At 48.5% G+C, this 17,836-nt stretch overlaps 1 protein-coding gene across 5 annotated transcripts in view; it reads right to left on the reverse strand.

Moving 5' to 3' along the window:
* ARHGEF2 (Rho/Rac guanine nucleotide exchange factor 2) overlaps positions 1–17,836 on the reverse strand; it is a 96,876-nt gene that overhangs the window by 25,960 nt on the left and 53,080 nt on the right. For 4 of the 5 annotated variants that reach the window (XM_053368148.1, XM_053368149.1, XM_053368152.1 and 1 more), the window contains one exon: positions 6,885–7,029. In XM_053368148.1, coding sequence (XP_053224123.1) covers positions 6,885–7,029 — 145 coding nt within the window. Of the gene's footprint in view, positions 1–6,884; positions 7,030–8,641; positions 8,908–17,836 lie in introns of those variants that run through there. The other variant, XM_053368150.1, reaches the window with a different exon arrangement.

Raw genomic sequence — 17,836 nt, forward strand, 5'->3', positions numbered from 1 at the left:
AAATCTGGTACCCAGCTGCTGGTTGAGGCTGATGGGAGTCCAAAACATCAGGTGGAGGCACCAGGTTGAGAAAGGTGGATTCTGGCAGACACCTGCACTGTCATCCTAGAGAAGGCATTGAGATTGGTGCCAGATTTTTCAGGGTGGAGGTTTCCTAAGAAGGAAAGAGAGCTGCCCTACACACACACACACACACACACACTTTGCACGCAGACACAGGGAACGCAAAACATGGCAGATATGAAATGTGCAGGCTCACTTTTGCTAACCACACACCACACACAAGCTGGGTAGCCGTGTATATTCCCATATCTGCTTCATTCACAGGTGTAGGGACATCTACCTTTTTTAAAACCCGCTTTTTTTTAACCAAAATGATCCAGGGGCTGGAGTGGCAACCCCATGAGGAAAGGCTGCAGTGTTTCAGATGTTTCTCAGTTTGGAGACAACGTGAGTAAGTGACCTTTGGTTAGCCACACACATGCTCTCTCTGCCTCGCCTACCCCACAGGGTTGTTGTGAGGACAGAAACAAAGGAGGGAAGGACCATGTCTGCTGCCTTGAGCTCCTTAGAAGAAAGGAGGGTATGATTATAAAGCCCTGCCTTGGTGACCCTGCTTGAGACTTGGCAACCCTGTGTGCTCTGTTCATTATCTGCTCCACTCTAGCCCCCATGTTTGAGAGAGATCACAAGCACAGGCAAATCTTGGCTCAGGAAAAAGGCCAGCCTGAGATAACAGCAGAGCACAATTGGAGCATACAGGCGGACAAGGAGGCCTGCAGTGCCATTTATTTGCTTCCACAAATACAAGTGCGCCCCCCCCCCCATGCTAGAGATCAAAGCAGGGGAAACCAGCAGAGTCCCAAATGTGGCTGCAGGCCAATTAGGAGATAACAGATTCAGGGAGGGAAAGGCGGTTGGGGGTGGGGTTAATTAAAAAAGACCATGATTTGCCTCTAGAAGATCCATCATCATCATTAATTATTATTATTACTACTACTACTACTACTACTACTACTACTACTACTACTACTGCAAAAACAATTGCATTATTAATGGCCTTTGAAGCCATCACCTCAAGGCAATGTGCTCGTAAGGTGATTAAAAACACAAAAGCAACAAACAAGCCCCAAACCCAAACAAAGCAGACACTCCTGGTGCATAGACTGTGTGGTGTAGTGCTTAGAGCATGTCTAAAAAGTGTGTCATCAATCTTTTCATGTTGATGACACACTTTTTAGACATGCATCATTTCATGACGCAGTAATTCAGTTTTACTAGCAAACCGGAGGTTAAACTAAATCCCTTCCAGCCCCGGGAGGAGTGCAGGGAGCGCACACTGCAGCCGACACACAGCTTGGAAAGCTCTGACTTAGTGTGTCAGACTAGGATCTGGGAAAGACCAGGATTCACATCTCTACTTGGCGATAAAGCTCACTGGGCTAGTGACTGTGCTGGCTGGGGCTGATGGCTGGGGCTGGGGAGCTGTGGTCTGAAGCACCAGGAGAGCGCCAGTTTAGCAACCACTGGTCTATTCAGTCCAGGTGACAGAGGCCTTTCCGTTCACCTGACACCTGATTATATATTGTGACACCCTTGGAAGGGTTTGACCCTAAAAGGTGGCTAGATAGATGGCTAGAATCTTTAAATGCAGACACCCAGTTCTGCCCCTCTACCACTGAGCTTTGGCCTCTCCCCTAAGAACCAACCAGACCCGACTATTGGTTTCAATCTCCAGTTCCCTTGTTGGTGGTCCTAGGGGTCCCCCTGCTGCCCCATTTCTAATGCTGCGAGGCAGAGCTGACTTTTAAAACGCCCCCGTTTGTTAACAGTTTTCAGTATATTTCATGAGGAGCTTTGATGTTTCTGATCAATAATGCAAAAGGGCTTCCAGGAGATTCCCCCGCACCCGGAAAATTCCAGGCCCACCCCCAACCATTGGGGAGGAGGGCTGAGGAGAAAAACACCAAACGGCCGACTTGTTCAGAGGACCATCTGCTGGGCCGGGAACAGTTGCCAAGTCCTGTAGCCCACGTGGAAGGGACAGTCTCAGCCGGAAGAAGGAGGGAAGGAGAGATGAGCCCCTTTTGTGCCTCTCACATAGATGGGAGGAGGAGCCTTAAAAACTTTTGGCAGACCTGTACCAATAATTTAAAATGCACATCTAATGCAAAGGATCCTGGGAAATGTAGTTTGTAAAGTGTGTGGGTAATGGTTGGGAGGCCCCCTATTCCCCCCACAGAGCTACAATTCCCAGAGTTCCCTGGGAAGTGACAATGTAGCTCTGCGAGGGGAAAAAGGGGTCTCCTAGCAACTCTTGGCACCCTTAACAAATTCCAGCTCCGAGAATTCTTTAGGGGAAGCCCTGAGCGGCATCACAGTGCAGATTTGGCCCCTGATGGGTGAGGATGCTCTGTGGCTACTTGGGAGCAAGGGAAAGGAACTGTGCACCTGCATGCTGCTTCTCACCTCCCTACTATGCCATCTCCTGTCTGACAATGAACGCAGGTGTTCTAACAGGTTGAGGGGCTGAATCCCAACTAAATGATGTCCTAAATATATATATGCTTTGAAAGATCAAGGATAGTTATCTTTTTGAAGTGATTCTCTGCTTGGAAAGGTGCTTGGTCCAAATTGGGTTTAAAGATAATGACCTTTATAAAAAGGGTGGGTTTGATGTTGCCTCTCAGTATCTAGCATAGAATCACAGAATTTTAGTGTCCCCAACGGTCATTTAGTCCAATCCCCTGCAATGCAGGAATTACAACTAAAGAATCTCTGACAATGACCATCCAACTGCTGTTGAAAAACCTCCAATGAAGGATGGTCCACCACCTTCCGAGGGAGTCTGTTCCAGCAGCACTTGGGAGCAGAGTGAGCCGGCACACAGCCTTCCCCACCATGACAAGATATACTGTGTTTTCATTTAAATGATAGTAATTGCCTTCATTCATGAAAGTTGGCACTTGTACCTGTTATGCAGATCTGTGTCCTCTGCTGCTCTCTTTTTTGGCAAGGCCTTATGTGCCCAACCTGTTGAATTATCATGTTCAGCAAGTAAGCTTTGGCCTCAGCCTGAACTCAGACTGCGGTACAGCAACTCCAAAATGTAGAATTGTGTATAAAACCAGGAGAACCAACTTGTGGGAGCGGGGTGCTGCACCAGACCAGGAGCACAGGAGTAGCTCAGAGGTAATCTCCTCCTTTCCCAGAAGGAAGTGTCCGCAGTGGGCATGGGCAAGAGGGTAACTATAATGAGCACCTGGCCAGGCTGAGATCCAGCCGCCAAGTAGCTTGGCAAAGGGAAGCTCAACTCTTGAGAACCTAGGCCAGAGGTAGTGAACTTATTTCAACCAGAGGGCCACTTTCTCTCACAGGGTCACATGCCATGTACCGTGATGGCGCTATATAACTATAGGTAAAAGGACCCCTGACCATTAGGTCCAGTCGTGGCCGACTCTGGGGTTGCGGCGCTCATCTCGCTTTATTGGCCGAGGGAGCTGGCGTACAGCTTCCGGGTCATGTGGTCAGCATGACTAAGCCGCTTCTGGCGAACCAGAGCAGCGCACGGAAACACCGTTTGCCTTCCCGCTAGAGCAGTACCTATTTATCTACTTGCACTTTGACGTGCTTTCGAACTGCTAGGTTGGCAGGAGCAGGGACCGAGCAACAGGAGCTCACCCCATCGCGGGGATTCGAACTGCTGACCTTCTGATCGGCAAGTCCTAGGCTCTGTGGTTTAGCCCACAGCGCCACCCGCGTCCCGCTCATATAACTATAAGTTTGATAATAATCATAATAACGCCAGTGGTAGATGGAGCCAGACACAAGAATGGCTGAGGCTAGAGAGCCCGTGTAGCATAGTGCTTAGAGTATAGTATTTAGATAGTTGGACTAGGTCCCAGGAGAGACCAGGGTTCAAATCCTAAACTGGTCAGGAAGCTCACTAGGTGACCTCAAGATCGGTTACTGCCTCTTAGCCTAACCTAGCTCACATGCCTGTTGTGGGGGTTAAATGGGGAGATGTTGGGAGCCACATACGCCGCCTTGAGCTCCTTGGAGAAAAAGGTGGGATAGAAATGCAATAAATAAAAAAAAAGTAGGCATAGTATCGGATGTGAGTCTTACCATGCAAAAATTACTAAAAATTACTTAGTGATTACTCACACTCACAAACATCCACCCCTGCCTCTCCATCCAGGCCTGAAAGAGCCATGATCACCCTTCAGAGAGACATTCCAGCCAGGCAAACACACTTAAGGAAGGCAGAAGAGAAAGCTGGTGAGGGGTGTGGCCAGAGAAGAGGGTGTGTGGCCTAGGGAGAATCCTGAGGGCCACATAGAGATGCCTCAAGGGCCACATTCCACCTCTGGACCTGAGGTTCCACCTCCCTGGTCTAGATTCAAGCTGCTAGCCATCACCAATATATAAATAAAGCACACTGCCTGACAATGTTTATTTACTCAAGGAGACGGCTGCTTTTGGCATGGCTGCCGGCAAACTCTCTAACAGCTCAAGTGTGACTGCTCAGATGCAGCTGGGGCCAAGTTTTCAGGCCAGGGGCTGGTGGGGTCAGGAGAAAACAAGCCGCAACATCAAAGGCCCTTCCAGGTCACCAAGGGAGAGTCAGACAACAAAACCTAAAAGCAAAAGCCCCTCTGGGAGGCCCAGACCCAACAGCTGTCCTCGCAGGCAGATGTTCCAGACTGAAGAGGTTGTGGCCCAGGACTGCAGCTGTTCTGGAAGGCCTCTCTCTAGGAGAAGGGGGCAGGGACAGGCCCAGAAACAGGTTAGGGGGTGAGGAAGAGTCATCTAATCCCACCAAGCCACAAGAAAAGGAGATGGGAAGAAAGGAAGGAATCAGCCTATTTCAGGGAGTTGGAGGTGGCTCAAAGCAGGCACAGTTGCTCACAGTGAGCACACTCAGCCTTTTGTTCTCTCTAGTGAACAGGTTTGGTAGGTGTTTGCAGGGTTTCTGAAACCTGCGGAGCTCATTTCACCAATGACAATCAAGGGACAGAAGCAGTGAGGCTGGAGCATAGTTTCTGAGAGGGTTTGTTTGACTGAGGCTTCTATGGTGTAGAAAGTTCTGCCTCACTGTTGCCCCTGGTCAAAGAGGTCTAGCAGTTTTTTACCTGAAAAACCTGCACACCCTGTTTAACCAAAGACAAAAGGTGGGATGATTGCCAGTTATGGTGGGTGCTGTCTCATTCAAACCACCATCAGCTCTCAGAACATACACACACACCACTACTGTCGGAATCCAACCTAAGATATGTAGACCACAGCCAACAATGCCTCTGGTTCCAGTCTCCAGTACCACTATGCTGCACATTTCTAAAAAAAGGTTGGCAATCCCTGTGCTCAGATCATCCGCAGAGAGCCTTCTCTGACTGCCCACTCAATCTCAGGAACAGCTACAAGGGTGAGGGGCTTCTCAGTGGTACCCCCTATCCCCAGGTTTAGAATACTTTCTCTAGAGAAGTCAGAGGACTATGGCATGGGGCGGTGACATAACAAATAAATAAATTCAGCTTAGCAAAAGGGGCTTTGTGCCACCAATACCACTTGAGCATCCATGACCGGGGCTGGATCTCATAGCACCTAGAAGCTGTGACCCCACTTCTTAAATGGGAGGGCAACTCCATCCAGAGCAGGCCAAATGCCATCTCCTCCATCAAGGCCAGACGGAGTGCTTAATCCTCATGCAGCCCCATTACTGAGTCTGGGCATGGACTGAGAACATCCACTTGCACATTTGGGGCAGATGGAAAGCAGCAAGAGAACTAAGCCTCATCAGCACACACAGAACAACCCTTCAGGGCTCCAACTACCTGAAAGAGCTTATCGTACACCCGCATTTCATGAAAATTAGTTGCTGGGCTGGGGGGAAATCACATTTTTCCAGCATTTAAACAGTAACTGTTTGAGCATTGGAGAAATGGCCAAATAGTTATAAAGACAAACATCTTTCCTGGCTGGGTGGGAAAGTGGAGTCTGATTTGGATGTGGTGCCAAGCATGAATTTTCTCACGCGGACTTCGTGTTTAAACTGGGTCCTCAGCCACTAAGACAGCAAGGCTGGCAAGCATGTCTAGGCAACAGGTGCCCTGGCATGCTGGCAATGCACATGGCACACAAAGGAAGCCAAATGAAATCCTCCTCCGTCCCTATCTGCCCTTCCCCAAGGGAAATTTAGAGAAGGGCATTTTGAAGCTACTATCCAGCAGCCTATGTGCTTATTTCAGTTCCTAATGACCCATAACTTGAGGTATCGGTTGGTTGGGTGGGATACAATACACCCACACCCCAAATCCTTATTTACTGGTTCCCCATTTGCTACCGGGCCGAGTTCAAGGTGTTACTATTAGTTTATACAGTCCTGAATTACTTGGAATCAGTTTACCCACAAAAGCATCTTACCCCATGTATGCCCGCTCAACTGCTTTGATCAGCCTGAACTGGCACCGTTACAGATGTCACATAATACTCATTCTGAATTTGTAAGAAATCGATCTTTTGCTGTGGCAGCACTCACACATTGGAACTCCCTGCCTATTGAAACCAGGCAGCAGCCTTTGTTGTACCCTTTTCAGCACCTGCTAAACACATTTGCCTATCAAGACATATAGAGCATTGACATGTCTTTTAATCTGGTTTTCAGTTTGTTGCTAATTTTAATTCTTTTTAAAATGTTTTCATAGTTGGGTGGTTTTGTTTTGTTTTTTGTTTTTACTGTTTTACAGATAATTTTATCTTTTTATTCTTTTTGTAAGCCGCTTTGAGGTTTTTGTTTGTTTTTACAATCAAGTAATGTATAATTATTATTATTTTGAAATAAATAAATAAAAGCAATAAAGAAAGAAGTCTAGAGGCCTACTCACTGGGACAAATCAGTGCCTCCTTGGCAGTGATGCTCTTGTTGCAGGCATAGCACATGGTCATGCCTGAGACGGTGATGGAGGTGAAGAGGTGCCCGTTGGTGTAGCGGGCATCTTTGCTCTCCTTCATCCTTTCTTTCTCTTTGTTCTGTGGGAAAGCAAGAAAGAGATGGGTTAGTGGCAGTGACCATTGGCCTCTCCAGAAAAGGGCCTCTGAATCAGAGGTATGTTTCAGGCTTGCCAATGTGGCTCCACCCAAGCAGGTGTTTACAGCCTGTGTGCAGTTTCCATCTTGCCAGCATTTACACATCCAAAGAACTGGGGAGGGGGGTGGCCCCACAGACAGGTGTAACACAGACGTGAGACAATATAACCCTCTAATCGTTAAAACCCCATTTAAATTCTGTGTGAAGAGAAAAACACACCTGAAAACAAAACTAAGCAAAATACCCAAGTCTTAAGCCCTGCTGCTGATTTAAGGCAATTGTGTTACAGTGCCGACATGCTCTGCTCTTTTTGCACTTGCTGCTCAAAGTCCGGCCGCATCCAGAGTTGGAAATGTCATAACCGGGAGCGCATAAAGGAGAGCCATCACAAGGGAAAGCCAAGCCAGAGAATTTGTTCTCTATTTCCTCTTGAGCCACCCTAATTCCCTTCAAATACATTGTGCACATAGACACCCCAGAAATGTGCCCCACTCTTCCCTTGCTACCCTCTGCCTCACCTGAGGTTCCTCTAAAATGTTTTGGCACCAGGATCATTTCTGTACACAGTCACGGTGGCCAGGCTAACCAGGGATGTACCTTTCATGCTCTTGCGTGAAAGGAATTAGCTGCTACATTCAGACTGGTGGGGGGTTTAAAAAAAGAATATTTCAAAGTTACAAGAATCTTAACGCTTGCCTGTTCCAAACTGCTACCCAAAGGCACAAACCTCTGTCCAACAATTCCACACACACAATCTACAATAAAGGGGCAATCTAGGTGGCTAAAGTGAACAAGACAAGCTACATGGAATCATTGGATTATATATTTGGAATGTGCTCCCAAGGGTCATCTAGTCCAACCCCCTGCAATGCAGAAATCATAATTAAATATCCCTAGCAGATAGCTATTCAAAATCTGCTTGAAAACCTCCAACGAAGGAGTCCACCCCTTTCTGAGGGGTCCATTCCACTATTGAACTGCTCTTACCATCTGAAAGTTCTTCTTAACATTTAGTCAGAATCTCCTTTTTGTAACTGGAATCTGTCAGTCCAGGTCCATCTTCTATGTGACAGCCCTTCAGGTATCTGAAGATGGTGATCATATCCCCTCTCAGTCTTCCCTAGGCTAAACATACCCAATTCCCTCAACCGTTCCTCACAAGGCTTGGCTTCCAGACCCTTTATTATCTTGGCCGCCTTCCTCTGCACAACTACCATCCTGTCAATATCCTTCTTGAACTGTGATGCCCAGAACTGGACACAGGACTCCAGGTGAGGTCTGACTAAGGCAGAATAGAGCCGTACTATGACTGTCTCATGAGCTGGACTAATTTGTGAAGGTTGATCCAATCTGGAGTGTGAAAAGAAACCGTTCTGCCAAATCATCCTTAGGATGATTCTGCCAAATCATCCTAAGTGAAAAATAAATTAGGCACAAGCCCCCCCCCCCCAGCAAAAAATAGCACGACACAAAACAACCTTCACGGAAACGAACTTCTGCTAACGAACACACACAAGCAGAATGGTTGACCCAGCCTCGGTCCTCCTCACACACCTTTGCCACAGTCCCTCTCCGGCTTGGCTGCCGCCTGTTCCAGCTCATCCCCGGACTAGGGGGATCCCGGCAGGGTCTTGAGACTCCGAGCCTCAGCTGTCTCTCATAAACCGTAGGGTAACTCATCTTCCGTTGAGGTGGGATGCTACTGAGACATCTAACCACCACCACTCTTACCAATTAAGGCCCCAGAAAGAAGCAGGAAGGGAGAAACCAGTATGTAGACCCAGCTTGAGCCTGGAAAGCCCAGATTGCAGAAGGAGGAGGTGGATATGAGGAGGTGGATGGGAGAGAGAGAGAGAGAAAGAGAGAGAGAGAGAGACACCCATGCAGTTCATCTTCTCCTGTACCTCTCTGCTTCCAATAACCATGACAACCATATGTCTGACTGAGAAATTCCACCACCACCCCCAGTGCACGTGCCTACAGTCCTCAGCGTTGAACAGTCTATAGAGAAAGGTCTTGCTTCATCATGTCTTCATTACTGGGGCGGGGGCGGCAGGATTATTTGGAAGGCTGGGTCCAAGAAATATTTAGTTGAAATAAAAAATGGTGCGAATGCTCAAGCCAAGCCCCGCTTCCCCCAGTGTTTGGGTAATATATATATATATATATATATATATATATATATATATATATATTCCAACTTTTAACCATTTTAAAAGGGATGTGAGGTATAATCAAGGGCATCAACCTGCAAAAGGCCAGGCTGGCTGGCCAGAACACCTTGGCTGCCTGCCTTGCAAAAAAACAAAAACAAAAGTGTTTTCCTTCTGTCTACAAGAGGGTAAGCTGGCTTGCAAAGTTACCAAAAGGGGGGGCACATGCACAAAAAAGGACAACAAATAGGGACAAAGATTTGTATTAAAGTTCATGCATGCTAATGTATATGCATATATGTATGTTTGGTGCACATACATCTTCTCCCCCGTCTGTCCTCACCACAGCCCTGTGAGGTAGGTGCGGCTGAGAGTGAGGGACTGGGCCCAAGGTCACCAAGTGAGCTTCACAGCCAAGTGGGGATATGAACTGTGGTCTCCCAGGTCCCAGTTCAACACTACAGTCATTTATGGCATTTATATCCCACAATCTTCTAGGGGTGGAGGCCCTATTTGCTGCAGCAAAAGGTTATCGCAGCACATTGAGGGCTAAAGACCAGTACAGTACAATCCAACAATGTCTACTCAGTAGTAAACCAACTCTTTAAAAAAAATATCTCATAAATCCTTGTCAGTATTTTAATGCAAATTATCTTAATGAACACATGCAGTTTTGACAAAGTGCAAGTTGGACAGGTTTGCCTTTAAATGCAAACTGGATCATATCTGTTCCTGATTCCTTGCTGGGACTAGTGTGTGTCTGCTGAGCCCCAGAGCCCTCCTCTTGCACAGATTTTGAGAACTGACATTGTGCAACAACATTCCCTGTGACTGACAGGCAGAATGAAGCTTTTTGATTGGCCAGGCCAAGTAGAAATACTGGGATCCTGATTTTATGCACTTCAGATTCTGGGGGAGGTTTCAACTTGGGGATTTTGGAACAGGTCCTGGCTCGGATAACTTGAAGAAGTGGAAACTGACCCAAACAGAGGGAAAGGCAGAGGAGGTGCAATTTCAAAACCAGAAAAGCTCAACCTGGAAAACTGGAGCTCTGCCGGCAGGCTTTTGCCCGACAATCAAACTGCAATACTGGGGAGCCCATCGAAGGTCAGCCTAAACATGGCCAAAAATGCAGATGGAAGAGCGAGAGGGTTGAGGGCCTACAGGCCCTGTGACCTGCTCGGGGCACAGCCAGGCAATTGGGTTGCCATGGCAGCTTCCCTTGAAAAGGGGAAGTGAGACAGGGACTTCCTGTTGCCAAAGCTTTGAGCAAGAGACGCAGAGGCTTGGCTATTTTTGACTCAAGAGCCACCCTAGCCTCACGTGTCTGAGAGAAGGGGGGTGGCAGGCACTGCTGCGTTGCACATTTTCTTGAGAAACAGAGAGGCTGGCACACAGCAGTTGTCTTTGGCAGGGATGCCACATCCGAGGCTTTGCAACATGATCAGAACCGACTGCATAGAAGGCACCGGTGCGCTCTTAAATTTGCTGAGCCACCTGTGTGTCCAACAGCAATTTAAGACTGCTGGGTCACTGTCTCCTTGGTTCCATAAGTTCTCCCCTGGTGCCCCCTACCCTATAAAAATAATAATACGCAGAATAGCATATTTTGCACAACCCACTAGGGGAGTGATGCTTGGGGAGTGGCCCAGCTGCGCCCCTACCTGGAGAGGGGCAACCTAACGTCTGTTGTCTGTGTTCTGGTAACCTCTAGGATAGATTACCGCAACACATTATATGGGGCTTGCTTTTAGTACACCAGCAACACTACACTAGAGGTCTGAATATCGCCCCTTTACTCACTTCCCTCGGTCGCAGGGCCTCACTGTCATGTGTGACTTGAGAAGGGAAGGATCAGTAAAGGCAGACATTTCATAAGTAACTCCGATAGGTTTCCTAGGAACCCACTATTTAGAAACAAGCAGGCGACACTGTCACAAGGGAAGTAGATTGGGCAATTTCCTGGTTAGTCTGGTGAGGCAGAGCAGATGAGCTGGATTGCAAAGTCTCTGCTTCTGAGAATGAGAGAGGATCCAGGGAGCTGAAGGGTGGTCCTTGTCAGATTGGGGGTGGAGCATGGTGAGGCAGGGCTGGGGGGGGTGATATCTGGCAGGGGCAGAGGATGGGGCACGGCTGTGCCTGGCACTTCTCAGGGTGAAGCTTGATGGACACCCCAGAGCAGAAGGAAGATAAGCTCACCCACCAAATCAGAATCCAGCCTTCATTCTTGACCTGGGGTCCTGAGGTTTTAGGGCTTCCTTTGATGGAAAGCAGTGCCCCAGAGGGGGAATACCTTGGAGGGGGCACTCAGAGGTGTAGTGGGGGGGGACAGGTGGATTTTTTTAGAGGGGGCGCAACCAGACACCCCCTCCCCCCATTAGAGCCTGGTTCCAGCATGCAATGAGCTTTGTCACGCCCAGCGGCAGCTCTGCTCTCAAGTCAGGTCTGACCCGGGGACAGAGGAGAGGCGGTGGCAGCAACATTGCCATGGTGGTGCCCCTCTGCTGCACTGGGCTGTGCACACGAGAGAACAGCCAACTCCCTTGCACCCAGCCACAGTTCTGCTCCTTTGTCAGGCCTGACCGGGAGGAGGAGAGTCGCAGTACAGCACTGCCTCCCCTCTCCTTGGCAGGCAGCATTCAAGAGCCCAACCCAGGTGGCAGGAGCACACGCTCTTCCACTGGGGGCACTAGAGGCGGGGGGGGGCAGGTGCCGGAGGTGTAAATGACTTTCAGGCTTGAAAAGCGAGTATCACTGCATCAAGTTCATCTTTTTTGTTGAATTAAATAAACTGAATAGGTTTTTTTATTTTGAATAATTTTACAATGAATGTTACTGTTTGCATTTTATTGTGTTGCTATCTCCTTTAGTGGGTTGTGCAAACCACTATTTTGAATAATGCTTTTTATAGGGGTGGGAGGCACTGTGGATGAGTTTATGGAACCAAGGGGGCAGTGGCCCGAAAAGGTTTGGGAACCACTGCCTTAGATAAAGGGGAACTTTAGGCCTGGGTGGTCAACCTTTTTCCAGCCTCATTCACTCTTGGGCAACCCTCTGGGGGCCACACACCAATGCTGGGTGTGGTCAAAAGTGGGAGCATGTGCCCATCTCTCTCATGCACACAGTCCCTCCTCTCATTTCCTAAGTGCAGATCAGCTGGTGAAAAGGGGCTTATCTCATCCCCTCTCTACTCATCAAATGGCCTTCATTCTTGACCTGGGGCAATTTGGGTTGATGGGGCAATTTGGGTTGTTGGGACAAAGCGGGGAGGGGAGAACCATGTACAACACCTTGAGCGCCTTGGAAGAAAAGGTGGCCTATAAATGTAACAAACAAATAAGTTGCTTGGTGTTTTCTACACTGATGGGCAGTGTCTCTCCAGGGCTTTTGATGGGGAATTTTCCCAGTCCTACCTAAATATTTTGGGATTGAACCTGGCACCTGTTGATGCAATCCATGTGCTCTACCACTAAGCCATGGCCTTTGCAAAGTCTTAAATTACAGTCTCAGGACAAAAAGGGTTTGAAATTTAAATACGCTTCTTTGCTGCTTGTTTGGTTCCAAAGGAGATATGAGGCTCATTTGCAGAGAAGATGCCAAGTTTGGTGTCCTCTATCTGCCCAGGCCAAGCAGACAGACAAAGGGAGCCTTGTTCTCTGTTGTATGCCTACAGAACCTCTGCCCTGAGAGGAGCGAGCCTGTCTGCCCCTCTCAGCAGAGACAAGCTTCGGGTCTCCAGAGCAGCAGCAGGAGGGAGTTCAGCAATACAAATATGTTATTCTGTACTGTTTGGGCGGCAGCCAGAAGGCAGGAGCGATTGCGGCATCAAGCAAGAGGAAGCTGGCTAGATAATCTAAAAAAACAGAGAGAGAGAGATCAACCTACCACTCCCTTCTACACTGCAACTGCTTGAAAATCGCAGTTGCCTGGAGGCTCTTTGGGATGGATTTGTGGAAGACAGGAAGGCGGCGAGTATTTATAAAACGTTTCTGCAAATCCAAACTCTGCCATACAAGTTTGGTGCAACGGCCCATACAGCAACCAAGTGGAGCAGCCCTGTTTGTACAGCTGGGGGAACAAAGCCTGAGATGTAGATGATTATTATTTTTAAATATAGTGCCCTCCATCAAAGTACATAATGCTTCGCAGCAGCCGTTGCCAAATTGCTGCCCTCTGGGTGTTTTGGACTCCAGCTGGTTGGGTGTCACGAGCTCCTTGGAGACTTCTTGGTAGGGCTGGTCAGACAGGGAGGAGGATTGGGATGGGAATGTGGAGCTGGACCCTCAGGAAGGGGGCCCAGGGGCCTGGGAGGCATTGATCGGGATGCTTGGGGGGGGGCAAGTGGGATGTCTGGAGAGAGGCAAAAATCCTCCCAACACCAGCTCACCATTCCTGGCCAGTTTTAGCCATGCATGGGGGCAGGGAAAATACCCGCCTCACTCCAAATATCAGGATCAGTTGGACCTTGAGCAAAACCCACCAACTGGATTCTCCAAAAGCAAGGAGGTAGTCTAGAGTTTCCTGCCCCCCTCATCCAGGAGTTCTAATACTAAGTGCTCCAGGCAGGGAGCCCATGCTGTCGCAGAGACCCACAGCCGCCCCCCTCAGCGAATCTATGCAGGAGGGGGTTTATTACTGCCTCTCAGCTCATCAAATGATCAATATGAAATGGGGAGGGAGCTTCACCCATCTCAGTGCTGTGTCTACTTTAATTTTTCTTCTTCAATGCTGCTACTGCAGCCAAAATGGATGGGATGGTGAGAGATCAGAAAAACCTACTTGGGGGTAGAGTGGGGGCTGGGTTAGCTCCTGCCAACAGACAATTAGCCGCCCCTGGCCTTAAGGGGGGAAACTCCCGTTATGATACAGGCAGCAGAAATATATACTTTTAGGCAAACTGAAAAATTTGGGTATCCAAGTGAGAGGCACCCTTCCCCCCCCTTCCTCTCCCCTCCCCACAAACCAAGCCCACTCTGATTTTTTATAATCTGCTTTAAATGGGGCCAAGCAGCTGGAAGCTTCTTAAGCGTTAACCCCACTGAGCCATGGGGATGGATTTCCTTGCAGCACTTGGGCAACTCTCCGTGCCACAGATTTCAAGGCAAGAGAAGATGTGCTTGTCCTTGTCCAGCACTCCACCCTGCTCTGCCCACTGCCTCAAGTGAAGAGCTGAGATTTCAGGATTGCGGTGAATATTGCTAAAGCAGGGCTGGCAAGGCACAGAGTTGCTGCCTTGTTGGTCCCACAGGGTGGATGATACAAAGGAGCATACATGGGGTGGAAAAGGACATCTTTGACTGAAGTGTAGTTGTTAGTGTGTAGGACCAGAACCCAGAAGACCAGGGTTCGAATCTCCACTGGGCCATGTGCCCTGGACTAGTCAATGTCTCTCAGCCTAGTCTACCTCACAGGGTTGTCATGCAGATGAAATGAGGAGAACCATGTGCATGCCACCTTGAACTCCTTGTGGGGAGAAATGGGATATGAATGCAATAAGCAAATAAATAAGAGCATGCATACTTTTGAGTTTCACAGACCTTTTCTGGGGAAAGAGCAGTTTCAAATGCCTTTCTACCAGTGATTCCTTTCTGCCACTAGTTCAACGTCACCAGTTACACAGGTTTGCAGTCTAGGACCCCCCCCCAGCACTGCCCTTGCAGAGGATAGCAGCATGTGGTTACTTTGAGCAGCAAAAACGTTGTCTCTTTCACTGCCCTGTCTTGGTGCAGACCAAGCCCTAAATCAGCCTTCAGTAATTTAGTGCACTCATCAGCCCCATCCAGCCTAAAACATCTGGAAGGCACCATGCTGGCAAAGGCTACCGAAAACTATTTCATAATGTCTTCTCAATCGGTACTTTTTGCCCCAGAGTTTTCACTCGCAGAGCCTGGGCACTGGCGGCTTTCAGTTTTTGCACACAATTGAGCAGCTGTGGGTTGAATGAGAACAACCAGATTCTCAGTTCGTGTCCATCCCAACTTCCTCTCCTCTTAGCTGGTCTAGCCAGAAGGAAAGGAGCTAGGAAAAGAGGCAGGGGCTGCCTAATCTGTTCCCCACATCCCCATCCCCAGAACTTTGCTTGGTTTGTGGGGGAAGGGGGGGGGATAGGCTGGTTGGCTGGCATTGTGCCCGGTCTACAAATCTAGATTTAATAGGTGCAAAGCTGTAGAGCCTCGGATAAAGCCTGCTGAAGATGTGACCCACTTTTTTCTTTCTTTTTAAGAATACTGAGGCTCTCTGAGCTGATGGAGAAGAATCAGCTGGGGGGTTGGGGGTGGGAAGTAGGTGCCAGGGCTCAAATTAAGCCCCCACCCATCTCAACAGCTGGAAAATATCTAGGCTGAAAGCACAAGCACCATCAGCCTGATCTCAGTGCAGCAACAGCCTACACCAGTGGTTCTCAACCTTTCCCCCCGCTCTGGATCATTTTGAAATAGTCAGGAGTCTTGGCAAGCCCATCAGCATTGGCATAATTGCCAAAATGAATACTGTATTATGAAAATCATGGGTCCTAGGTCAGGGGCTTCAAAGGGAAAAGCTGTAGCTCAGTGGTACAGCTTCTACTATTGTATGCAGGAGGTCTCAGCTTCAAACCCTACTGGCATTTTCAGGTAGGGGTGGATGGTGCTGCGGAGAATGGGTTTGGGTCCTGGTGAAAAATGGAAGGGGCCCCCCAGCATGGGCAGACGAGCTAAACATATTTACATGGGATATAGAATAAATGCATGATCTCATTTTAATAATAATAATAATAATAATAATAATAATAATAATAATAATATTCATACCTGTTGACTAATATCAATAACATAAGCACCCACACAATCATTACTGAACTATCCATACACTTAACTGTTAAACAACAACTTTGTTCGGTTCGCACAGTGTTTGCTTATGAAAACATACAAATGAGACTGCGCATCATAAAATGAGACTGCACCAATATACTGTCAAAGAGCAGGAGCGAATGTTCGCAGAGAGTTGGAAATACCCAGAAACACTCAGTTCGCGACACAAGTTCCCAAACCATTATTCAGAATTGTGCATGCATTGAACATAGTACATAGGTTTTGTTAGGAATTTCATGAAACATATGCAAGAGAGTTGGGCCCCGGGACCCCTTCTGGACCACTGGGCCTGGTAATTTGTACCTGCTTTCCTGCCTCTCCTAAACCCTGGGACTGGAGGAGACTCCTGCCTGATATCCTGGAGAGCTACTGTCAGCCAGTGTAGACAATATCAAGCTAGATGGACCAACACCCTGAGTACCAATGAGTAGGCAGCTCCTATATTGCTGGCTTGTTGAATACAGAACTATCTGAGCACCAGAGCACTCTCCCCTCCTGCAGTTTCCTACAACTAATATTCAAGAGCACCGACTACCCTTCCTGATCTAAATCATGGGTGGGGGCAAAGGGAAGATGGAGTAGCTAGGAATGGCTGCGACAAGAGCACCCGAGATGTTACCACAGAGACACATGAATTGTGGGCAGCAATTTCTGAGCTGCCTGAATAACAGTCCTATAAGCTTAAGAGGTTCTAAATGTGGGACACCCTGACCAGAAGCATTCAGTGTTTATGGTGCTATATTAATCTTGGTATCATGCAGCCCCGCAACCTGGGACAGAAGAGGCAGAGGCCGGTGTTTTGGATATGAGGAGAGAGGGGGCCGATCTGGCTGTCGTTTGGCCCCTTCCTTCTCTCTGCCTCTTGCTCTTCTCCCCTCCTCCACTCTAACAGAGCATGGGAGCTCCCTGGGGCAGGGACCATGGCTCCTTGGCTGCTTTCTAGAATGCTTATCAAGTCATAAAAGGTAATGAGAAGCCTTGCCTTTTCTTTTTTTTAAGGACAATTAGAAACAGTCAGCAACTCACAAAGGCTTTACATAAATCAAAGTCTTGGGGGGGGGTAATGGGGGAGAAGGGAAGCCCTAGCTTTGGTGGGGGGAGGGAAGGGTTAAAGGTCACATGCCCCACATTCACCCATGCATGGCTGGGCAAGAGAGATTCAGTTCCAGGGAGGAGTTTTGGTGGTGGTAGGGACAGTGGAAATATACCAGGTACTGACAGCCTGAAAGAGTTTAACAAAGCATCCTATGAGGAAAAATCTGGCATTTCAGCCTAGAGCTGCCAGTCCTGGGCTCCTGCAATGTGAAGGGGGTGATAGAGGCCATCTAGGCCAACCCTCTGGCCCAGAGGCAGGATCACCAACCCCCTCCTGCGTTTCCATCCCCAGGCAATCTGACACAGACCTACCCAAGCTAACCCTGGAAACGAGCAGAATTAGAAGCATTTGAGGCAGTTTCAGGTCACCGTTGGTATAGCTGTGGCTACCTGAATTTGTTGTGGCCACCTCCACCTTCTAACCAGACAGCTGCATGCTGCTGTTGCAAGAATACTTTTTTGCACACCTGGTCACACAGAAATGCAGATTTGCTGTGCTCTGTAAAGCAGCAGGATCTTGTGCGTCTCAGTGGTACGGGGGGGGGGAGCAAAGGGCACCCTATTTCAAATGCCTCCCAAGAGCCCGGTTGTTGCACTGTTTGCCACACAGCCCTACCTAAATGAACTCTCTCTCTCTCCCTCTCCCTCCCTCC

Source organism: Podarcis raffonei, chromosome 16 (assembly GCF_027172205.1).
Source record: "Podarcis raffonei isolate rPodRaf1 chromosome 16, rPodRaf1.pri, whole genome shotgun sequence".
Lineage (NCBI taxonomy): Eukaryota > Metazoa > Chordata > Lepidosauria > Squamata > Lacertidae > Podarcis > Podarcis raffonei.